The 25941-nt window shown below is 45.4% G+C and overlaps 1 protein-coding gene across 23 annotated transcripts in view; it reads left to right on the plus strand.

Moving 5' to 3' along the window:
• Positions 1-10461: 10461 nt before the first annotated feature.
• The window catches only part of amph (amphiphysin), a 354942-nt gene continuing 339462 nt past the window's right edge, over positions 10462-25941 (plus strand). For 13 of the 23 annotated variants that reach the window (XM_038809944.1, XM_038809948.1, XM_038809952.1 and 10 more), the window contains exon 1: positions 10463-10657. In XM_038809944.1, coding sequence (XP_038665872.1) covers positions 10586-10657 — 72 coding nt within the window. In that variant the 5' untranslated portion in view covers positions 10463-10585. Of the gene's footprint in view, positions 10658-25941 lie in introns of all 23 variants that reach the window. The other 10 variants (XM_038809959.1, XM_038809964.1, XM_038809966.1 and 7 more) reach the window with 3 other exon arrangements.

Below are 25941 nucleotides of genomic sequence, written 5' to 3' on the forward strand. Positions count from 1 at the left end.
GCTGCTGTGAATGACCATGGGAGATCTGGGACTTTATGTAAGTGCAACAGTTCTTTTGCTTGAAGAGGCTTGAGTATATTGCATGGTGCGCATCCAAAAACTTCCCTTTCCGTGTCTGCATACATGGAGGACCAGTACATTGATTCCTTGGCCTTGTATCTGGTTGTTTCCAAACGGGAGTACCCTTGGTCAGGTAGTTGGGCGTGGTACATCCGAAGAGTAGTAGGGATGACAAATTGCTGGCCACACAGGCTGACACAGCATTAGTTCATCCTACGTGATTAGTTCATCTCTGACAGCGAAGAATGTGCGGAGCTCATGGGGAAGTTCCCTTGAGGACTTTGGCCAGCCCCTCATGTTGACGTTGTGTAATTGCCTGCATGTGATGTCTAACTGTAAGGAATTTATAAGTTCTTGAATTTGGTAAGAGGATAGCACCTATATTGACAGGATGTCTATATCTTCCTCATGATCTGCCTGGAATATAGTGGGGTAAGAAGCCATTAGCCAAGTACAGATCCTTAGCATGTTTGTAGATGACACTGAGGTTGCAACCTTGCAGCTTTAACATCATGCATTGCAGCCATGCAGACAAAATGTGAAGAGGCTTTTTTAAAATAGTTGAGTGGATGGATCTGTTTTAACAGTTGCAGGGTGGCTATAAATAAAATCATGAAATTCCTGATAGGTGAAGACTAAAGCAAGAAGTTCCTTTTCGATCCGTGATTAATGAGTCTCAGTGTAGGTGAGGGCCCTTGGAGAAAGGCGATTGTGAAGCCCATTTAGGAGGAATCTGCTGATATAAGTATAGGCACTGGAACGTGTAGCATTGGTCATTCTGTGACTGCCTGTTTGAGTCTGTTGAAGACTGTTGTGTGATGCTCTTGCCAGCATCATTCGACATCCTGGTGGAGAAGTTGACAAGGAGGTCGCGTAACCTCAGGATGAACTTAGAAAAATGATTTGTTATATCAAGAAAACACTGTTTTCTTGTACACCACCATGCCCCACATCCAAACAGTTATGTGGTAGCCTCAGATGGTGCCCACTCTGTACGCAACCGCCGTCATCTTCTATAGGTATCGGAACCAGATAGATAACACAGCACTTCAGTCTTCAGGCCACCTGCCATTTAGCCATTGTCTTGTCTGGATCTTCGGCTGTGAGTAAATAAACCTCATAAGGAAATGGTTGATCCTAAATCTGCATTTTACAGAGTTAAGGTTCAGCTTTATGTTTCTGATTTTGTCAAAGACAAGACAAAGATGAGCATCATGTTCTTGGGTAGTATGACCCCAAACCAGGATGTCATCAACAATGATCACTCAAGGTTGGCATGCAGAGAGTTGCTCCATGCACCGCTGGATGACCTCGTGGCCAGTGGAGGTCCCAAAGGACATACAAAGTAAATGCTATCTGCCTACCAGTGACATGAATGTGATTAGTTTGAGGAGTCCTCGTTTTATTCTTATTCATTCATGGGATGCGAGCATCACCGGCTGGGCCAACATGTATTTCCCATCCATAATTGCCCTTGAGCTGAGTGGCGTGCTAGGCCATTTCAGAGGGCATTTAAGAGTCAACCACATTGCTGCACATCTGGAGTCACTTGTAGGCCAGACCAGGTAAGGATGGCAGATTTCCTTCTCTGAAGGGACATTAGTGAACCAGATGGGTTTTTAACAATCATCAACAACGGTTTCATGATGGTCATTCGACTTTTAATTCCTGATTTCTATTGACTTCAAACCTCACTATCTGCTGTCGTGGGATTCGAATGTTGGCCCCCATAGTATTACCCTGGGTCTCTGGATTATTAGTCCACCAACCTGCAAATGGAATCTTCCAGAACGCGTATTTCACACCTTAGCATTTGACATGTCTGCTATCACCTTTTTCACTGTCTACATAGGGTGATGAGGTCTGTTCAAGTGCACTGGATCAATGCACATTCTGACCATGCCATCTTTCTCTACTGCGGCCACCATTGCTGAAACCCATTCTGTGGCCTCGTCTGTGGTGTTATGACACCCAGTGTCACCCTCCGATGCAGCTCATTGATTACTTTCTATTTCATGGCTACAGGTACTCTCCTCGGAGCACAAACTGTTGTCGGTATCAAATCATCTAGTGTCATGTGGTATAGCTTTGGTATGGGCCTGGTGTTGTAAAGCACGCACCTCTGGATCAAGTTGAATGAGTCCCAATGTAATGCTGTTCGAAAGACCTAGTAAGAGCCTAACATTCTGATCAACTATATGAAATTTGAAATTGCCCTGTGTGCAGTGGAGGGTGGCTCTATTTTCGGTGCAGATGGTTTGTCTGCCATAGGCACGAGGTCGAACTGGGTATTGGGGTCTGGTGCTGCATATGGGTCTAGTTCCTGTAATATTCAACTGGACAATACATTACACTTTGCTCCAGTGTCAATCTTTACCTTCAGTCTTGCGTTACTACAAATTATGTTGAGGATGGTGAAGATCTCACCCTTTTCTGTAACACTGCTGACACTCTCGCAATCAAGTGTTGTTGGAGGCTCTGTAGATTCATTGATTTGGCTGTGCTCCAATTCACTCACCTTATTGATAGTCCTTCCCATGAAGGACTAACCACTGTCATGTTGCTGATGGCTTGCGGACTAGATTGCTATGAATTCCACAAACTATTCGAGTGAGAGTTCCAAACGCACAATTTTTTGCCAATGTTTTCAGGGTGGCCATGTAAGATTATATTGATTCACCTGCATTTTGTTTTGCTGAATTGAATCATATCTATCAATGATTATGCTTTTTACCAGGAGACAAATATTCTCACACTTTTTTGGATGATTTCAGGTTCCTCTTTTTCCTCCTCTGTCTGGAAAACAAATTATTCAAATTTTTTGATGGGCTTTAGGGCCTGCTAAGATCAATAGAATATAAGCCTGTACATTCTCTGACTTTCCAGACAGTGCAGTACCACAGTAAATACTCCATTACATCTCAAACTATTCCCAACAATCCACAATATTTTAATCAAAGACGGGTGGGTCAAGGCTTCTGGTGGAAGCATGTAGAGAACAGTTGGTACACAAGGTGGCTCCCACCAGTGTACCTTGATTTTACCCCTTCTCGCCCGGTTTTCAGGGTGGTTTGGGGAGGAACTTGGTTAGTTTGATGGGATAAGAGTCCCACGTAAAAGGAATGCCCAGTAAGTATAAAACCAGGCAGTAGAAATGTAAAGATTTGTTTTTGAATTTGGGAGCTTCGAAAGCTACATCTGCTCAGAAAATGGCGGAGGCTCCAGCTGTGTCTTTGGCCACTCCGCTAATGACTGATAGGTATGCTTATAGGTATCTTAATGGGGGAACGTAAGAAATTGCAGCAGCTATCTCCAAAGACCTGGCCCCTATTTATGTGACCGTGGAAAAAAATGATTTGATGGTAAAGAATCATGGCAAGTGCTAAAGGCTGTGGAAACGGCCCTGTCAAGGCAGAATGACCAGATCACCTTCCTGGAAGCGGAGATGGCACTGGTGGCTGGGGACAACAAGGCGCTAAGGGTGAAGGTCAATGATCTGGAGCATTGCTCCGGAAGACAGGATTTGAGAGTTGTTGGGCTGCCAAAGGGTCTGGAGAGTCCGAACCCAACAAAATATATGTTGTATCTTTGGGAAGATGGTAGGGAAGGGTGGAATGACGTACCCTCCTGAGTTGGATCGGGCCCTCAAGTCGCTCAGGCAAAAGCCCCGTTTCTGGTGAACCATCGCGTGCAGTCATCATGCGTTTTCACTGCTATTAAGAAAAGGAAAGGATCCTGCGGTGGTGAAGGACCACTGGGACTATAAATGGGAGAGCCACACCATTAGGCTCTACCAGGATGTGGGGGCAGAACTGGCTAAGAGGCGTGCAACATTCAACAAGGCGAAGGCTGCATTGCACAGGAGCAACGTTTGATTTGGTGTGCTGTATCCTGCGCGCCTCTAAGTAACTTACAAATTGACAGATGATATTTTGATGCACTGGAGGATGTAGCCGGGTTCATTCAGCAGCATGGACTAGGGTCACGCCAACTGTGAACTGTATCTGCTGTGGGCGTGTGATGTTTGGGATTTGGCGGGGTGTCTGTTGGGCATTTTGGAGTTTACACTTGTATTTTTACTGTTGGTTTGTGGGATGGGTTTGTTCTTCATTGGCCTTTTTTAAAAACTATTAAAGTTGAATATGGATGGAGGGCTGGTTGGTGTTAAGGTTATCAGTTCAGCTTCTTTTTTACTCTGAGCAGGGGTCGCCCTGCTAGCTGAATAGTTAGTTAATGGGAGCAGAGTGGTGAGGGTAACTGCAGATCATACAGAGCGTTTTGTTTTAAGGATGAGTTTAGGATTTTTGGTTTCACTTTGTTTGGGGTTAAGCTTGGGAGGGGAAAGGGTGGGGGCCTTTGTTTACCTTGTGTTGTTGTTAGCTGGTTGATTTGGATGTGGTATTGATGGGAGGTGGGCTGGGTGGGAGGGATAGTTCTCTGACAGTGGCTTTAACATTTTCTTTGTTCTGTTCGAATGGGAGATTTGGCGGCCAACTTGGGTTGGCCTGGTTGGGCTTTCTTTGAGTAGTCGCTGGACTACCCCGTGCATGAGAATGGTTGACACTGGGTCTGTGGATGGGGGGTGGGGGTAGGGGGTTGGGGTAGATGGCCCCCTGTGTGACTGGTCACCTGGAATGTAAGGGGGTTGATCAACCTAGTAAAAATATCTAGGGTGTTTGCGCACCTTGAGAGTTTGAATGCTGATGTGGTGTTTTGGCAGGAGACCCATTTGCGGATTAAGGAGCAAACAAGGTTATGGAAAAGCTGGGTGGGGCAAGTATTTCATTCGGGATTTAATAGCGGGGCCCGGGGTGTTGGGGTTTTGGTGAATGAGAGAATATTGTTCTGAGTGACAAAATGTTTGGTGGATCCAAACGTGATTGTTAATGGTTTGTTGGTGGTGACTCCGGTTGTTCTAGTTAATTTGTATGCATCGAACTGGGATTAAACGCTTTCGTTAACAAATTGCTGGCTTCTATTCCAGACCTGGACTCGCAACCCATGGTGATTTTTACATCCAGGTGAGAAGGACTTTTCTTTTTTCTCTCAGAAGCATAAGATGTACTCTCGAATTAACTTTTCTGTGGTGGGTAGGTCTCTCTTTCCTGGGATACTGGGGGCAGGGGATTTGGAAATAGTTATTTTGGACCATGCTCCATATTTTGTGGACTTGGTGTTGGGGTCAGGCCCCACTCAGCGCCCTCCATGGAGGCTGGATACAATGTTGCTGGCGGAGGAGTGTTTCTGTGAGAGAGTGTCCTCCGCCATTGGGGAGTACATTGATTTTAATAGGAGTGAGACTATCTCGTCTTCCATGTTGTGGGAGGCTCTGAAGGCGGTCTTATTGGGGTGAGATAATCTTCTCAAGGACAGATAAAGAAAAGAGTGGAAGGATGGACAGATGGAGGTTGGTGGATTCCATCCTTAAGGTGGACCGCCAGTACTTGTTGCCCCGACACCGGAGTTGTTGGCGAGCAGGAGGAAATTACAGATGGAGCTTGGGCTGTTCTCAACGGGCCAGAGGATGCACCACCTGCGACACTCGAGGGGAGCATTTTATGAAAATGGGGAGAAGGCCAGTCACATGTTAGCGCACCAGCTGAGGCAACTGTCTACTGGGAGATAGTACAGGTGAAGGACTCGGGTAACTGGTTGGTCTCCGCCCCAGGGAACGTCAACAAGGCTTTTCCATAGACTTTACAAGTCGGAGCCCTCGGGGAATAGGTTGCCTATAATGGAATTTTTGGATGGCTTGTCTATCCCAGTGATAGAGTGAGCGAGAAGGGAGGAATTGGCGTCCGGTTGATCTCAGAGGAGATCATGAAATGTATGGTCTAATGCAGTCAGGTAAGGCTCCAGGCCCGGCCGTGTTCCCAAGAAGTTTGCGGGTCAGCTGATCCCATTGCTATTAGACATGTTTAATGATTTCTTGTCCTGGGAGTATTGTTGGCTATATTGATGCAGGCTTCGATCTCTTTGATTTTGAAGAAGGTTAAGGATCTGACAGATCATGGCTCATATCGTCCAATTTCATTATTGAACACAGTCGCTAAGCTGTTGGTAAAAGTTTTGCCAATGTGCTTGGAGCCTGCCTTCTGGGGGTGATATCAGAGGAAATGACTGGGTTTATTAAGGGCAGGTAGCTTTCAGTCAACATACGAGGACTGCTTAATATTATTTTGCCCCACTCTCAAGTCCCTGAACCAGACTTTTGAAGGTTTCTTGGGTACTTTCCAACTTCTGAAGTCTAATCTAAATAATTGCAGGGTAATTATTTCTATGGATGCTGAAAAGGTGTTTGATAGGGTGTTTGAGATCAGTGAAAGGTTTGCGTTTGGGTCTAGATTTATAATTTGGGTTCATCTTTTATATAAAGCCTCCACCGCCAGTGTCCTAACAAATGCCCTAAACTTGGAGTACTTCTAGTTAAATAGAGGTACGAAGCAAAGTTGCCCATTGTCTCCTCTATTGTTTGCCTTGGCAACTTAATTTTACTAGCCCACTGAATGGGGTTAAGTCTGACTTGAAGAAGCGGGGTCCTATGTCCTTGGCAGGCAGGGTCCAGTTGGTAAAAATGAATGTCCTTCATAGGTTTTTGTTTTTCTTTCAGTGTCTCCCAGTTTTCCTTCCAAAATCTTTCTTTGGGAAGGTGAATAAATTGATTCATTCCTTTATTTGGCCAGGTGAGACTCCAAGGATTTGTAAGATGTTTCTGTAGAGGGCGAGGAAATCGGGGGGCCTAGCACTACCAAATTTGTTATTTTAATATTGGACATTGAGAAAGTACCGGGATGGCTTAAAGAGCCTGATTCCATATGGGGGCAGATGGAGGGAAGCTCTGGTGAGGGCACTAGTTTGAAGGCCTTGGTTACGGCTCCACTTCCGTTTCCCCAGCAAAGTTTACTTCAAGCCCGGTGATGGTGGCCACTCTGCTGATATGGAGACAGTTCAGGCAATAATCTAAACTGGGAACCATGTCAATGTTGGCCCCAATCTGCAGAAATCATGCTTTGTTCCGGCGGTTTTGGATGCATCGTTTGGGGTTGGAGCGGTTTGGGGACAGGTTCATAGAGGAGAGGTTCCTTGGTTTTGAAGATTTGTTGGGTACTTTCCAACTTCTGAAGTCTAATCTATTTAGCATTTTTCAGGTGCGTAACTTTTTGCACAACGAGGTTCCTTCCTTCCCCTCTTCACTTTCACCCTCCCTGTTCAACCGGGTCCTTTCGCTGGCTGACCTTGGGGAGGAGAAGATATTGGATATTTACATCAGATTTTGTCAGTGGAACAAGCTCCGTTGGATGAGGTTAAAAGAAAGTGGGAGAGTGAAATGGTCCAGTTTTTGATTGGGGGTTGGGGTGGGGCAGGGGGTAGGTGTGGAGTGACACTATTCACACGGTCAACTCCACCTCCTCATGTCCTAGGCTCAGTTTGATTCAGTTCAAAGTTGTGCACAGGGCGCATCTTACCAGGAGCGGATGAGTGTTTTTTTTTCCAGGAGTGGAGAATGAGTGCGAGTACTGTTCTCGGGGCTGGCAAACCATTCACACATGTTCTGGTCATGTCCTAAACTGGTGAGCTTTTGGGTCTCCTTCTTCAACACCATGTCAGGGATTTTTGGAATTGAGTTGGAGCCTTGACAGCGGGAGGCTATTTTTGGGGTCTCGGACTCGACGGAGCTGCAGATGGGGGCGAAGGTGGTTGCTCTCGCCATTGCCTCGTTAATAGCCCAGAGGCGAGATCGGCTTGGCTGGAGGACTTGGGATCTGTCATGTACTTCATCCTGGTTGTGTGACCTTATGGAGTTTTGTACTTAGAGAAGGTCAAGAACTTCATGAGAGGGCCGGCAGAAGGATTCTACTCATGATGGCAACCTTTAATTTCCTATTTCAGGGAGTTGGTCACCGTCAGATGTTAGAGAAGAGGGGGGATGTTGTCTAGTTTTGATGTGTTTGCTTTTAGGGGTGGAGGATAAGCTTGGGATTGTACTTGTTTTGTGTTTCCACTGAGTTCTAATGAAACATTTTCTCAATAACATTTTTTTAAAAGATGAGTGGGTCGATGCGGCAAAATCCTTTTCAGGGACCAACTCCTGACACCATGTAGATGTTGTGGATTCCTGAATCACTGACAGCAACGACTTTCAGCAAACGTAGTTTATTCACTAGTTTATTAGCAACTTCAAGACTTGTGCTCTACCTGAGCTCCCGGGGATAACTCCTGCACTCCCGCCACTTCCCTCTTTTGTAGCCAAGTCATCACGTTCTCACATGAACACTCAGTCCACATCGCCACTTACAAATCTGCCAGCTGTGGAATGTAAAATTCTGCCCACAAACGTCTGCCCTCGATGCTTCCAGATGCTCACTTCTGTTTAATTTCTTTTTCTCAGTAACCACACCCAGGCTTAATTTATCGCACTTCGGGAATAGAGAACATTTACCAGACACGCACAATCAAATGCCAAACAATTGAACACTACCGTTTCCTTTCAGCTGAAAAGCAGCAAAGATTATGTCCACTCCTCAGAAGGAAGCCATTTCAGATCCAATATCCACACATCAATGTAAGTAGGGGGGGGGGGGGGGGGGGGGGTGAGAACAAGGTGCAACACCCCAGCCATTAAATCTGCTATCCAGTTTCAGTTTGGGTTTGGAGTAAACCATGTAAACTGTGGTACTTTTGTGACATCTGGCAGCACATGGAAGTGGAGTGTGGGACCTGACACCACACATGTAAAAGGGAGAGGACATGAGAGTGGCAGTGGTATTGGCAACTTATATGTTTGCACGAGGCTAATTCCACAGCCTGAATTAAAGTGAATATTTTGTTTGTTGTTAATCACTTGCAAGTAAATTCCAGAATAGCTAGTGAATCGAATACAAAGGCATCAGAAAGTGAATTGCAATGTTGCATTGAAAAATATGTTACCTGATTCCTGTGGACATTGTAACCTGAGAATATAGTAGTTAGAGGTCAAACAGTATTGAGGAGTCAAGATTCTCCTGAATTGCCCCTGGCTTTGTTGCACCAAATATGTTTCTTTTTTATTATCTAATGCTCTAAGACCAACATAGTTACTGTTCTAACCTGCAAGGATTTCACAGGGTAGGGATGATTCACTAACTACCCCATGGAACTTGCAGAATACAAGCTCCCCCGATAAGGGGGCAGGGGTCCCTTAACAATGTGCTGTGCATTTGTATAAATAGAGATGGCCGGCCATGCACCAACTACAGCACACTCAGCAGGGAATTATTGTAGTTGTGTGTACATAGTTAACTTGATTAAATAAAATATGTTTTGTTTCTTTGACTACTAGCTATGGACTCCTTCTATTGCCCCCTTACAAAGGCTACTTTGGCAAGATTGTGTGTAGATGCCACCAGGATGGCGGAGGCAATGTAACTCATTCATTTTGAATGTTGATGGGGGTGGAGAACTTCAAATAGCTACATGTGCAACCCTGAGATTTGATTTGGGAGGGAAGGCGAGTTGGGAGTGAGAGTTCATTGTCATCACGAAAGAACAAAAATGCCAACATTAAGTCAATTCCGGCCTATTTTACCACATCAAGTTCAATTAGCACCTCCCAAAGTTCTACTTTACCCTATCATCACGTTTCTTTTCTGAACAATTTTAAACAGGCAGGGAACACTGATGGCTACCTCCCACAAACATATCCTTTTTGAACCTCATCATCCCGTTGAGACACAGGAGCAGGATTCAAATTGCAGGTTAGATGAATGGGCCCAGGTCCCTTTTGCAACTGGGCTCTTTTGTGGTTCTGCTAGAAACTTGTGTCATTTATGATGCTGGGCAGACTGTAATCCACTGGTAAACATCACTTTGCCAAATGATACTCAACTTCCCATGTTCCTAGTTAATAACAGCAGAGCATCTCAATGCATTACAGGCACATAACAGAAACTAACAGCTTGCTATTTCTCCTAAATGCAATGCTGCAGACTGGACTGTGCATGTATTTTATACCAGGTGAGTCTGGTGATGCTCGGTCCCGAATCACCAGGGCATCGTTTTCACAAAGGTGCAACCGACTGCTGTGGAAATGCAGGAAAGGGGCTTAACACTGCCAGTGGCCTGTGAGACATAATAAGTTAGTGCGGGTGAAATAATGGGTGCCTGTGAACATATCTCCCCTTTATGCTCGCAGAAGAATACTTTTCACTGTACCTCGGTCCACGGGACAATAAACAAATCTAATCCCATCCCTTTGCCAAATGCACACCCGTGAGCTTGCAAATATTTGCGCATGTTGTTGTATTCCCATTTCTATCGGCCCGAGGTGCGGGTATTCTGCGTGCATTCAGCTGATTGAGCCGGATTTGTTTTGCATGCGCGCGAGCGTGCACGCGCGTGGATGCAGATGTGGGAGCGCGCTCGCCCCACGCGCGCATTCGCCGACGTGTGTGCTGGGCTTGGTGGAGGCGCCTTTAAGAGCCGGAGCCGCCTGTCCCAGCCGAGCCCGGGGATTGGGGGGAGGGGAGAGGACACTCCACACTCAGCCATGGCGGACAACATCAAAACAGGAGTCTTCGCCAAAAACGTCCAGAAACGGCTTAACAGGGCCCAAGAAAAGGTAAGGAGCTGAGAAAAAAACTCTCCCCCCCGCCCCCCAATTTGTGGAAAGGGTTGTTGTTGCTTCCCCCACCACCTCACCCCTCACCGCTGCAGAGCTGTACCGAGCGGAGAGATTCAGCACCAAGTGAGGGGGACAGCGACCAGCGGAGAGCCAGGCAGCAGACGGGGAGGGGAAGAGGAGAGGAAATGGGGGCGGGGGGGAGAGAGGAGGGGGTCAGAGAGAGAGAGGGATGGTGCAGTGTGTGTGTGTGTTTGGGGGGGGGGGGGGGGGAGGATGGGAGGGGGATAAGCCTGCTCAGTTTTCCTGGCTCTGCTCTGCACGGCTCACTCTCTTCTCCCCCCCCCCCCCCCCCCCCCCTTCCTCTCTGATGTGAGCAGGCTCGGTGCAGGGCTGGGGTTTGCCCATGTGTGGAACCCGACCTCTTGTTGCCATCTGCAGCAACCCAGCAGATGGGATCAGCCCGCAACCCGCCCACTTGCACCCGCAAGGTCAGCAGCGGGGTTAGTATTAAAGCCCCGGTTTTAGAATCGACCAGGGACAAAGTCAAACACTGTTGGGAAGGCTTGTAAAGGCTTCCTCGGCAACCGGGCGCGGACAGAGTTAACACAGGGCCGGTGACTTGATGTCCCAGTGAGCAATCGAGAAATTGGAGAGAGATAGGTCCAGTGCTTTGGTGCTCATCCCCACCCCCACATGGCTTTTATAAGAGGATTTCCTTTCCTTTAATATCTCCACACACACAGCCGTTCTAATCCCCAGTCGAATTGTGTTCACTTCACTTCACTGGCACAAAGAAGCTGGATATTTTAACCAGATTCGCCCGTGACCGAGTGGATGAAATTAAAAGTCTTAATTTCATTTGATATTAATAGTGATGAGTACATCTGGTTTGCATCCTGCAGTCAGTGGGAGTGTGAGTTTCATCGGTGTGAGCTGGCTGTTGGCACTGATTCATAGAGAGACACAAGGAGAGAGAAATCTTTGACCTTTTCCAGTGTTATTGATTGGATCAAGGCAGTAATGTACGCAGAAAGTAACCTCTTTCATTCAGGGACTTATCAATTTCTGCTGACATTAAAGCCATGTTTTTTTTCTGCCAATACTGGGCAGAATATCTTCACTCAATAGATCAATTCTAACTTGATTTGGCAGTGTGACATTATGAAGAATTAAAACAAAATCAGAATTATTCCGTACTTTTAAGGAAAAAAAAGGTGCAGTTGGGTATTTAAAGATGGCTATTAATACATTTGTGATTCTTAATTTATTCGGTGCCACATCGAAGGTGAGACAGTGTTTTTCAATTAACTCCAGCATTTAGTGCATTTCTTAACTTGGTGGATGCGTCATTCCTTGCACAGATCAAACACTTTTCATGGGATTATAAATTATCGAGGGGAATTCACTACTTATTTGAAGTAAGATGATGCCATCAAGCTATTTTAATTTACTGCTGGATGTTCAGTGCAAATTGCCTGTAAAGGTCACCTTCTAAGTGGCCCACTGGAACCATTAGATGGAGATTTTTCACAATGTACAGAAAATTAATTGATAGGCTTTGACTCTGACCTATCATGTTCATTCTGATTTGACTTCCATAGAAATGTGGTTGTAGGATGTCACAATAGATTTGGATTTTGTTAATTGTCACGTATACCAAGTTACACTGAAAAGGATTTTTCTGCGAGCAACTCAGCAGATCATTAAGTCCATGAAAAGAAAAGGAAATAAAAGAAAATACATATAGGGCAACACAAGATACGCAATGTAACTACATAAGCACTGGCATCGGATGAATCATACAGTCCATAAGAGGGTTTTTGAGTCTGTTCGTGCGTGTTCTCAGACTTTGGTATCTCCTGCCCAATGGAAGAAGTTGGAAGAGTGGGTTAGCCGGGTGGGAGGGGTCTTTGATTATGCTGCCCGCTTTCCCCAGGCAGCGGGAGGTGTAGATGGAGTCAATGGATGGGAGGCAAGTCCGTGTGATGGACTGGGCTGTGTTCACGACTCTCTGAAGTCTTGCGGTCTTGGGCTGAGCAGTTGCCATACCAGGCTGGGATGCAGCCGGTAGGATGCTTTCTATGGTACATCTGTAAAAGTTGGTAACAGTTAATGTGGACATGCCAAATTTCCTTAGTTTCCTGAGGTGCTGTTGTGCTTTCTTGGTGTACAGTACTTTGCTTTCTGAAGTCAATGACTAGCTCTTTAGTTTTTCTGGCATTGAGGGATAGATTGTTGTAGCTGCACCACTCTACTAGGTTGTCAATCCCCTCCTGTATTCTGACTAGTCGTTATTCGAGATCCAGCCATAGTGGAGTTGGAACCAAATTTTGCCATGCAGTTGTTTGTGTATAGGGAGTATAATAGGGGCTAAGTTCACAGCCTTGCGGGGCCCCGGTATTGAGGACTATTGTAGAGGAGGTGTTGTTGTTTATTCTTACTGATTGTGGTCTGTGGGTTAGAAAGGCAAGGATCCAGTTGCAGAGTGAGGAGCTTTTTGGTTTTGGAGCTTTGATATGAGCTTGGCTGGGATTATGGTGTTGAAGGCAGAGCTGTAGTCAATATATAGGAGTCTGATGTATGAGTCCTTGTTGTCGAGATGCTGTAGGGATGCGTGTAGGGCCAGGGAGTCTGCTGTGGACCAGTTGCGGCGGTATGTAAATTGCAGTGGATCAAGGCATTCTGGGAGTATGGAGGTGATGCCACTCATAATTAACCTCTTGAAGCACTTCATTACAACTGAAGTCAGGGCCACCGGATGGTAGTCATTGAGGCACGTTGCCTGGTTCTTCTTTTGCACTGGTACGATGGTGGTCTCGAAGCAGGTGGGGACCTCGGAGCGGAGTAGGGACAGGTTAAAGATGTCCTCGAACACCTCTTCCAAGTTGGTTCACGCAGGCTCTGAGTGCACGACAAGTGATCCCGTCCAGACCCGTCGCCTTCAAAGGGTTCACTTTCAGGAAAGCCAATCTGACTTTGGAAGCTGCGATGGTGGGTATGGGTGTTTTATGGGCTGCTGGGGCACTCAACAGCAGATTGTTGGTTTCCTGCTTGAACCGAGCATAGAATGCATTGAGTTCATCGGGGAGGGGTGCGCTGCTGCTGGAGATACTGCTAACTATTATGTTGACTTTAGTGTGACCTTTAAGGTTACAGATCCCCAATATCTCTCTACCTATCTACCTCTCTCTACTCCCCCTCTCTCTCTCCCATATATATATTATACATGGTTATGAAAATATGTCACATAAAATATTAATTTATAATGTCTCAACTGGACCTATAGAACATAGGACAGTACAGCACAGAACAGGCCCTTCGGCCCTCGATGTTGTGCCGAGCAATGATCACCCTACTCAAACCCACGTATCCACCCTATACCCGTAACCCAACAACTCCCCCCCTTAACCTTACTATTAGGACACTACGGGCAATTTAGCATGGCCAATCCACCTAACCCGCACATCTTTGGACTGTGGGAGGAAACCGGAGCACCCGGAGGAAACCCACGCACACACGGGGAGGACGTGCAGACTCCACACAGACAGTGACTCAGCCGGGAATCGAACCTGGGACCCTGGAGTTGTGAAGCATTTATGCTAACCACCATGCTACTGTGCTGCCCCTTAATAAAAATGTATATATTGAACTTTTTGAAAGTAACACTTTTTGCTAAACAAAGAACCCTTCCTTACAGCATCCACTAAGGTGTATTTGCAAATGACACAAGCTGCTTTTTATGGAGACAGAGGGCTGGATTCTCCGCTGGCGGGATGCTCCATTTTGTTGGCTGCCTGTGTGTTTCCCAACGGCGTGGAGCTGCCCCACAATGCCAAACCCCATTGAGCAGCCGGTGTAACGGAGCATCTTGCCAGCGGGGTGAAGCAGAAATGTGGCACGGCGGGGCAGCGAATCCAGCCCAGAGTCTTTGGAGCTCTCAGGGATAGGTCACATGGTCCATCTCTTAGGTGAAAAGATACTGGATTTTCAGTGGCCAGAGAGACTGCCACGTGGACAAAAACCTGACCCCAGCTCTTTTTTTTCTAAAACCTCTCTAATCAAAGTTGAGCTGTTTGTAGTTTGAAAAACCCACCAGAAGACCTCATTCCTGCAACCAGCTACGACTGCAGACAACTGCTCCACAGTAGAAAGGGACCATTCAGCTGTAAACAAAATACTTGACATCTGTGGATTTTTTTCTGATGTAACTTGGTATTTGGACAAGATTTTTTAGATCTGATACTCTGTGGAGGTGGATTGTGTGGATATGTGTTTCTGCACTATTTGGGCAATTAACACATTTTAAACCTTTTGTTTAGCAACAAAACTAGCTCTTTACTTGTTAACTTGGGAAGCTGACGGGCTTATTTCTTGAATTGAAAAATTCAATTAAATATATATTAAATTGACAATATCACCCCTTTTAAAATTTAAATATATTTATACAAAGCAACTTTAGGAACATGCAATGAAGGTAGACAATATGACTCGTGTTGTTCCAAGATAATAGGGCAGCACAGTAGCATTGTGGATAGCACAATTGCTTCACAGGGTCCCAGGTTCGATTTCGGCTTGGGTCACTGTCTGTGCGGAGTCTGCACATCCTCCCCGTGTGTGTGTGGGTTTCCTCCGGGTGCTCCGGTTTCCTCCCACAGTCCAAAGATGGTGGATTGGCCATGATAAATTGCCCTTAGTGTCCAAAATTGCCCTTAGTGTTGGGTGAGGTTACTGGGTTATGGGGATAGGGTGGAGGTGTTGACCTTGGGTAGGGTGCTCTTTCCAAGAGCCGGTGCAGACTTGATGAGCCGAATGGCCTCCTTCTGCACTGTAAATTCTATGATAATGAGAGCTAATGGATTCTCAACATTGCCTTTGGCAAAAAGGTAGATTTTAACTGCTAGGTTCCAAGTAAATACATTCTAAGGTGAAGAATAATTCCATGTATATCTTTTCCAATCTCCTGGGGATTCCTTGAAAATGTAACATGTGGTATAGCATGGCAACGTAATCACTGTTAAAACTATTGCAAATAAATATTTGACCAGAGAAGTATGGACAATAATGCTGAGCTCATTGACTATTCTATCTACGCACCATAGGATTCTAAGAAAGTGAGCACTTTTCTCAGGGCACTGCTTTTCATCCACTGGTAACTGAGAATATGTTTGCTTGAGTTCTGCTGCTGTGAAATTATTACAATACCAGGCATGCTCTGTGCCCCCAAGCACAATGAGAGACACAAATAGAGCACGATCTGTCGGCCTTGCATGCCCGACAATGAAACTGGTAAATCTCGCTGAGATTTACTGACATCGCATGCCTTGTGAGATCTCGAGTGTTGTTGCAATCTGGATCCCGCCCATTGAGACAGGACCCAGATTTGAATATTCAAGTGAGCAGTTAGTCTCACTTGAAAATATCTGTGGCTGATCTACCCAGCACCCAAGACCTAACGGCCTCACTTTGGAGACCCCGAGCGGGTACCGTTTAGCACCGGTTTCCATAAATGTGGACCAGGCGTACCAGCACTTGGAGAGGAGGGGAGAGTTTCCCAAGCAATTGGGAGCCCCTGGGTGGGTGGGTTCTGGGCAGAGTGGTAGCCTGGCACCCCAGTGGTGCTGCCAGATTGCCAGTGCCAAGGTGCCCAGGTGACATTATGCTCATGCAGGAGATTGGGCTGGGGTGAGCACTGCTCTCATGAGGTGATGGGGGTGCTGCGGGCTCGATGAGCCCTTATCGGTAAGTTGGGATGTTGGGATATCCAGAGACCGCAGTGGGGGGGGGATTTAGAGATTCAAGTGCCATTTAAAATGGCACCATGATCTCTTTCTCCACTGGCGAGCGGAGCCCATTAGTGCAGGAAACGGGACTAACTCCGGATCGGCGGTGGGTTCCTTGCCGAGTCCCAGGAATAAAATAGAGTCCCATTTGAGAGTGGAGTCATTCTCAGCACTGTTCCCGGAAATATCCAGCTAAATGCGTTCGACACGGGACTCTGTTTCATTTCCATTATATCGCATCCATAAACACAAAACTACAGACCAAAAACATAGACTAATATAAACTACTTTCTTGAACACGTAGCTTTTATAATCTTGATTCACTGTAGTTTGATCCACATTTATTCCTATTTTCAATGTTTAGTAAAGGGGCCGGTTTAGATCACTTGGCTAGACAACTGGTTCGTGGTGCAGAGGAAGGCCAGCAGCGTGGATTCGATTCCCGTACCGGCAGAGGTTATTTATGAAGGCCCACCTTTTCAACCTTGCCACTCGCCTGAGGTGTGGTGGTCCTCCGGTTAAATCCTCACCAGTCAGCTCTCCGACCTGGCGCCGGAATGTGGCGACTAGGGGCTTTTCATTTGAAGCCTACTTGTGACAATAAGCGATTTTCATTTCATTTTCATTTCCTCAAAGGGGAAAGCAGCCTATGATCATCTTGGACTATGGTGACTTTACCTTACTCTAAACATATACTGATCTCAACTAAAGTCGGCATCATTATTTTCACCTTCTGAATGCTAAAACATGAAATGTATGCCTTTTGTTAATATTTTCTAATCTTTAAGTTTAAATTCAGTTGTAAAATAAATTATTAAATGACATGTAAGTTGTACAGTAGTGGTACTCTTGCTTTTCAGGCAGAAGGTCATGCACTGGAGTCTCACACCAGCAACACAAGCACATAATTGAGGCATGATGCTTCAGCATAGTACTGAAGACGTGCTGCACTGTTGGAGGTGCCATCTTCCAAATAAGCTGTTAAATTGGGTTCCTTGCAGGTGGGCATAAAAAACCCTATTTCAAGAAGCACAGGGAAGTTATGCCTGATGCACTAAACATTAGCTTTACCCCTCAATCATCATCGCTAATGCACATTATCTGGTCATTATTTGGTCATTATCACATTGCTTTTGTGGATCTAGCCACAGTGTAGTGTGCAAACTGACAGCCACATTTCCTGTATTGCACCATTTTAAAAACATTTTGCAGCATGTAAATGCTTTGGAATATCCTGAGGTCATGAAACTCTTTCTTTCATTTTGTTGATAAATGGTGATTTGACTGAACAAAATCTCATCCTTTACTCAAACCGATCCATGGCCCTGTTGAATGAAAATGAAAATCACTTATTGTCACGAGTAGGCTTCAATGAAGTAACTGTGAAAAGCCCCTAGTCGCCACATTCCGGCGCCTGTCTGGGGAGGCTGGTACGGGAATCGAACCGTGCTGCTGGCCTGCTTGGTCCGCTTTAAAAGCCAGCAATTTAGCCCAGTGAGCTATTTGATCCTCCCTATTCTATAACCTTTTCCAGCTCCTACAATTCTTTGAGAAACCTTCATTCCTCCAAATCTGGCATCATTTGCATCCTTGATTTACATCACCCCACTGACCACATAGCTTCAGATATCTGGACCCTGAGCTCTGGAATTCTATTGTTGATTTACATCATCTCCATCTCCTTATTTAAGATGATCCTTAAAACCAACTGTGAGTAAGCATTTGGTTACCTGTTCGTCAAACTCCTTGTGTGGTTTTTATAATAATAATCTTTATTGTCACAAGTAGGCTTACATTACACTGAAAATAAGTTACTATGAAAAGCCCCATGCCGCCACATTCCAGCACCTGTTCAGGTACACAGAGGGAGAATTCAGAATGTCCAAATTATCTAACAAGCACGTCTTTCGGGACTTGTGGGAGGAAACCGGAGCACCCAGAGGAAATCCACGCAGACACAGGGAGAACGTGCAGACTCCGCACAGACAGTGGCCCAATCCAGGAATTGAACCTGGGACCCTGGCGCTATGAAGCAACACTGGTAACCACTGTGCTACAGTGCCGCTCAGGCAACTACTACCTTTGTCCTTCTAGGTGGTAGAGGTTGCAAGTTTGGTGACTAATTTTGTCTGATAATGTTCCTAGGAAATGCTTTGGGATATGTTATGTTAAAAGTCCTGTATAGTACACATTGTTTCTCCCATTTTGGAATAGAATCATTGATGTTCACTTCACAGAAGGCCATTTGATCCATACTGTCTGAACTGGCTCTTTGTGAAAGTAATCCAAATCGTATTCCTACTCTCTAGCTCTCTCCACTTCCCTTTATCTGCTACAAATGCTTCCTGTAGTTTGCCAGCTGTGACTATGACTCAGTCAGAAAGTTGTGGGTTCAAGTGCCACTCCGGAGAAGTGCTGGCAAGGCAGCATTAGTTCTCCATCCCAAATTGCCCTTGAGAAGGTGGTGGTGAACAAACTTCAAATCATTGCAATCCTTCTTCCAGTGCTGTTGGGAAGGGAGTTCCAGGATTTTGGAATTGTGCAAATAACCCACTTCAGTGAGTCCAACTGGAAAGCTGCATTTCCACTTGGTGATTCACACCTCACAAGTGAGTCTGAACAGATACGGGTAGCTAGGACTGTTTTTTAATCTTTATTATTTCATGGGATATGAGCATTCCTGACAAGGGCATCATTTGTTGCCTTATCGCCCTTGAAGAAGTGGTGGTGAGCTGCCTTCTTGAACCGCTGGTCTATCAGGTGTCGATAGGATGTGTGTTCCAAGATTTTGACCCAGCCACAGTGAGGGAACAGCAATAGAATTCCAAGTTGGGATGGCGTGTGGCTTCTCGAGGAACTTGTAAGTGATGGTGATTCCATGCATCTGCTACCTTTGTCCTTCTAGGTGGTAGAGGTTGCAGGTTTGTGAGGTGTTATCGAAGGATGTTTGGCAAGGTGCTGCAGTGCATCTGATTTATGGTGAACACTGCTGTCATTGTGCGCTGGCAGTATGGGGAGTGAATGTTTAAGTAGGTGGTGCTGAACAATTGCGCTGCTTTGTTCTGAATGGAGCTGAACTTTTTGAGTGTTGTTGGAGTTGCACAAATTTGGAAAGTGGAGAGTATTCCATCACACTCCTGACTTGTGCTTTGTAAACGGTGGACAGTTTTTGGGGAGAAAGGTTTGAGTTACTCTTCATAAAAGGAAGGCCCTGTAGAAACACCAGTCATTCTTTTTCCTCCCACATATTTATATTGACTTCAATTGCCTTCTGCTAACTTGTATGTTACATCCTGACCAATACTTTTCTTTTTGCAGCTATGTTTAAGTACTATTATTTTGTTTCATCTCTATCTAACCCTCTCCAGTTAACTTACAGTACGATTCATGCCTAGCCTTTCTACTAGTCTTTAAGATATGTGTGTTTTTGATCTCCTTTTGTGCCCCTCTAAGAGTTGAGGAGATGCTGTCAGTCGCCATATTTCACATCTGATTGTTTACTTTGAAGTTTATCTTTCCACCACCAAATATGTGTTTGTGCTTCTCCATGCACTCACCAATACTGCTTTGTAAATCAGCCTTTATGTTGAAGCATTTTTTCCAACAATTGTCTGTCAATGCTGAATTATTGAATCTTTTAAAACGTTTTTACTGCTTAACTAGCTCATTAGTTGGGAAATGTTGAAAACATATTACCGACTCTATACAATTCTCACTGACAGCAAGGAAAGTGTTTTGGAGAAAATTCTTTATGCAGAAGGTTGGTGATGGGTGGAATGCTTTACTGCAGGGGGTTGTTGAATTGAGGACCCTTGTTGCATCTTTTAATTGATGAAATATTTAACAAAGAGGAAGATTATCGAAGTGAGCAAGATTGTGGGATAGCTTGGGATTTTGGTCCACTTCTGTGCTGTAAACCTCTTTGGTCCAAAGACAACTATATTTTTGTTACTAAGAGCAGTGTTTGTCTTGCCTGATACATGTGCAGGTTTGGTTGGGATCCCTACCCATTATGAGAAAGGGGGCAAATAGCCCAGGTTGGGCTGAAGATGCATGTTATAAAAAATAGTTGGATCTGTAGAACTGAGGGAGGAGAACGACCTTTGAGTAGGCATTGAACCATTCATCTTCTGGTCCAAAATAAACAAAGCCCACTCTCTGTAGACATGGGTGTTGCTGGAACTACCAAACCTTTATGACATTGTTCGCAGCTGGGACATTAGGTAGTTCTACTTGTCCGAATTTCCATAGACACTATCATACAATCAATTCAGACTTGGACTGCTGTTCAAACATGGGGCGGGATTCTCCCAACGGGAGACGCTGGACGCCGGAGTGAAATCTGGAGTGTTTCACTCCGGCGTCGGAGGCCGCTCCTCGCCCCCTATTCTCCCACCCCCCGGTGGGCTAGGAGCGGCGCCGCGTCATTTACGCCTGTTTGTAACTGGCGAGCGGCGATTCTCCGAGCGGCCAGCCGTAAATCTCGGCGAGCCGGTTTGGAGGGGGGGGGGGGGGGGGGAGAATTGCGTGCGGGTGCGGGGGCGGCATGGAGGGACTCGCCCAGCGCCCCCGCGATTCTCCCACCTGGGATGGGGGGGGGGGGGGGGGGGAAGAATTGCGCCCATGTCTATTCTGAAGCAGACAATCTGATTAGGACAAAATGCCTCCTTGTGCAGACAATAGTGTGAATATCAATTGACAACCCAAATTCAATCTGAATCCCCTAAGTGAGTCTGCACTGTCTAAATTAGTAGCTCCCAATGTGTTCTGTTATTTTCTCTTAAAATTGATTGAACTTAGAAACTGAATTAAATATTTATTTATATGATAAACCACATTATTGATAAGAAAGCGAGGCAATATGTGTTATTGGCTTCATGCAGCTACCATTTTATATAGGAAGCTGCTTAATTAAGCAAATCAGGTCTGCAAAACATTTGCAAATCAATGAGATGGAGTAAATCTGCCAGTTGCACCATGTAACCGTTTGAATTGCTTTGTATTTGCCAATGTTTTGCATCTTAGGTTTCACCTGATATATGGCTTAGAGGTAGCAAGCAACGTGTCAGAAAGGGTAGTAGTGTTCTAACAATTATCTTTGCAAGTTGAGGCCAGAGCTCCGATCTTGAATTTGGGTTGACATCCTGGCATGAATCTAAAATCCAGTGATTATGGATGATTTCCCCCTTCCTCACATTGTATGGGTTTGGGAACGCAGAATAAGCTTCAGCCATATAGGACCAATGTTTGGTATAAAGATGATTGCCCATATTGGATGTACCATTTGTACATTAGCCTGTCAAAGTATTAGTTCGCCTGCTCTTGGCGTCAAGAATATAGGGTAGACTTGGTGGAACAGTAGATTGTTTCCTACCCAACATTTTCCTAAGGATAATTTGTTGAGGAATCTAGTAAACTCAGTAAAATTAGAATAAGAATGAATTTTCTGTTTTAAAATGCATCAGAATTCTCATGAATCTTAAATGGACTAAGATGAGAATACAATTTCGGCCTCGCCCGCCAGGCGACTGGAATTTCCCGCATGAGGTCAATGGACCTTTATATGGTCCCTGTCCCGTCCATAGCGATCTTACAGTAGGCGTGACCGAAAATGTTATTGGTTTTTATTGGGACTGAAAGTTGGTGCAATTACCCTTACCTTTTTTTGAACAATAGTAGTCTGATTCTTCAAAAGTAGCCTTCAGCTCTTGCAAGTCCAAGAATTTGGAAAATAAGTACTGGTCACCATGCTGACCAGAGAGGGCCACTCATGATTTTGTGTGTTCAGTGAGGGGTTACCATTAGTGTCTATATAGAATCCCTACAATGCAGAAGGAGGTCATTCACCCCATCAAGTCTGCACTGACCCTCTGAAAGAGCACCCTACCAGGCCCACTCCCCACCCTATCCCGGTAACCCCATTACCCCACTTAATCTTGTGGACACTAAGGGGCAATTTCGCATTTAGCATGGCCAATCCACCGAACTGGCACACCTTTGGACTGTGGGAGGAAACCGGATCACTCAGAGGAAACCCACACAGACACGGAGAATGTGCAAATGCCACACAGTCACCCAAGGTTGGAATTAAATTTGGGTCCCTGGCGCTGAGAGGCAGCAGTGCAAACCACTGTGCCACCGTATCGCCCTATGTTGCAGCAAATAGTATTGAACTTATGTAAATTAATTCCAGTAAGTTCCAGCTTCTGGTTCAATAGTTGAATTAGTAACTCAAACATATGCAGTGGAAGATTGTGAAAGCACAAGTGAATCACAAGTGATGTGATATGCAGATAATTAAGTCTTATTATTTCACGGCAATTGCTTCAAATAATTCAGTCACTTTCCAGTGATTGAATAGCGACTTGGGAGTGCCTATTTACAAATTAGCAGCATATAGCAGTATTTTGTCAGATTTCTAAAATTAAATCCACTTTCTTAGCAAAAGTTTCTGTGCAGTACTAAATTAGCTGACTTCAGCAGTCAGGATGTTAAATCTGGCCTCAGAACCCTTCAGGAATGGAGGGAAACATCTTTACGTTTTTCCAATCCTGTCGATTCAACGTTTAATGACCTTGGTAAAAAGTGGCCAGATTTCCATTTCTCAGGTGGGGAATTAAAACTGAGATCCTGTGTGGTTTCTCAGGTGGATGTACTGTGCACTATTTAAAGAAGAGCAAGTGAGTTCTGACAACAAATGGGCAACATTTATTCCACAACCAATACCATTATTTGGACATTTATACCATTGCTGTTTGTGGGTCCTTGCTGTATGCAAATTGTCTGACACATGTCTTTATTGATGTGCTTCATTGGCTGTGAAACTGTTTGGGATATTGTGTGGATATGAAAGGCATTACTGTATATGAATGCAAGTTAATGCGGTATGTGTGGATTTTAAGTGAAGACAGTGGATTTTAATCCCTAGAGGTGCGAGTAGAAGTAGAAAAGATAGTAAAAAGCCAATAAAAATTATTTTTAAAAAAAGACAAATGCAATTCGAGGATGTAAACTGAATGAAATGTTGCGTGAAATTCTAACCCCCTCCCCCCATTACAGGGTGAATATTAGAGCCATGGAAAGGTATGGAAAGGTTCACTAGACTGATACCTAGCAATTAAATGTTATAGCTGTGGTGAAAACATGGTATTCTTTTCACTGGAACAAAGATGGTTAAACAAGAAGATCTAATAATTGTTTTTAAAGTTATAATAGAATTATAATAGAATTTACAGTGCAGAAGGAGGCCATTCGGGCCATCGAGTCTGCACCGGCTCTTGGAAAGATCACCCTACCCAAGGTCAATACCTCCAGCCTATACCCACAACCCAGTAACCCCATCCAACACTAAGGGCAATTTATCATGGCCAATCCACCTAACCTGCACATCTTTGGACTGTGGGAGGAAACCGGAGTACCCGGAGGAAACCCACGCAGTCACGGGGAGGATGTGCAGACTCCACACAGACAGCGACCCAAGTCGAAATCGAACTTGGGACCCTGGAGCTGTGAAGCCATTGTGCTATCCACAATGCTACCGTGCTGCCCATGAAAGGTTATGAAAGGTTTTGAAAGAGGAAACAATGAAATGTTATTGCACATTGGATTGGCAGGAATATACTGGCATGGATTGAGAACTGGTTAACAAACAGAAAACAGAGGGTAGGAATAAATGGGTCATTTTCAGGTTGGCAGGCTGTGACTAGTGGGTGACGTAAAAATCAGTGCTGGGGCCCCAGCCATGCACAATCTATATCAGGGGCGCAATTCTCCGCACTCACGACGGTGGGGAGAATAGCGGGGGTCGTAAATTTTTACGGCCACGCTAGTCTGACGCCCTCCCGCTATTCTCCCCCCCCCCCCCCCCCACGCCCGACACCCGACACGAATCGCTGTCGCCGTTTTTTTACGGCGAGCAGCGATTCTCAGCTGGCCGATGGGCCGAAGTCCAAGCCCTTTACGGCCGTTTTTACGAACGGCAAACACACCTGGTCTGGCCGTGCCAAGGGTGCCATGGGCCCGCGATCGGTGCCCACCGATCGCGGGCAGCGGGTCCGATTCCCGCGCACTCTTTGTCCTTCCGCCGTCCCGCTGTATTAATTCACGGGGCAGCCCGGCCCGCGCATGACGTCATCCGCCCATGCGCGGGTTGGAGTCTTCCAATCCGCGCATGCGCGGCTGACGTCATGTGACGCGTCAGCCGTCGCAAACTCTGGCAAGCGGGCTTAACGAAATTCGTTAAGCCCGCGATGCCGGAGTTCACGGCCGCGGCATGCTAGCCCCGACCGGGGACCAGAATCGGTTCCCGGTCGGGGAGGGGGAGGCTGGCGTCAAACCCGCCCGTTTTTGACGCCAGCCTTACGATTTCTCCCTGTTTGGGAGAATCGCGCCCCAGGTATTTGGATGTGGGGATTAAATGCAATATTTCCAAATTTGCAGATGACACAAAACTAGGTGGAAGTGTGAGCTTTGAGAAGGATGTAAAGAAGATTCATGCGGATTTGAAGAGGCTATGCGAGTGGGCAAACATTTAGCAGGTGGAATACAAATTGGAGTAATGTGAGGTTAAACGATAATGTGGAGTATTTCTTAAATGGTGAGAGCCTGGAAAATGTTGAACTTCAAAGGGACTTGGTGTTCTTATTCATGAGCCATTGAAAGCTAACTTGCAGGTGCGTCAAGCAATTCAGAAGGCAAATGATATGTTGGCCTTTATCACAAGAGGATTTGAGTATAGGAGTAAAGATGTCTTACTGCAATTATATAGAACCTTAGTATGGCCACTCTTGGAGCATAGTATGTAGTTTTGATCTCCTTATCTTTAGGAAAGGTATACTTGCCAAAGGGGCAGCAGAATGAAGATTCACCAATCCAGATCTTGGAATGGAGTGATTGTCCTATGAGGAAAGATTAAACGGACTGGGCTTTTATTCTCTGGAATTTAGAAGACCGAGAGGTGATCTCAATCAAACATACAGAATGCTTAAAGGGCAATGATGTTTATTCTTTTTGTAAAAAAATCTATTTTATTACAAACATGTATCAAAACAGGCTACAGTGAACAAACACTCCGGGAAACATGCTTCCCTACAATCAACTATACAGTCTGTACAGATTTTTCCTCTTTTTCACACCCTCCCCCTCACGATGAACAGCCCCTCAAACACGGTCACAAACATCCCTCATCTTTCCTCAAACCCCCCTGAAGAGCCCCTTAACTCATATTTTATCTTCTCTAATCGCAGGAAGTCATACAGGTCACCCAACCAAGCCGCTATCCCCGGTGGCAATGGAACCAGCGGACACAGTTTCAGAATAAGGAGGAGGCCATTTGGGAATTTCTTCACTCCGAGTGTTGAGAACTTTTGGAATGTTCTACCCCAGAGGGCAGTGGAGGCTCAGTCATTGAGCATGTTCAAGACTTATCTTGATAAATATCTGCTTATTAAAAATATCAAGGGATAAGTGACTAGTCTTGGGAAATGGTTTTGAAGCAGGGTA

Source organism: Scyliorhinus canicula, chromosome 10 (assembly GCF_902713615.1).
Source record: "Scyliorhinus canicula chromosome 10, sScyCan1.1, whole genome shotgun sequence".
Lineage (NCBI taxonomy): Eukaryota > Metazoa > Chordata > Chondrichthyes > Carcharhiniformes > Scyliorhinidae > Scyliorhinus > Scyliorhinus canicula.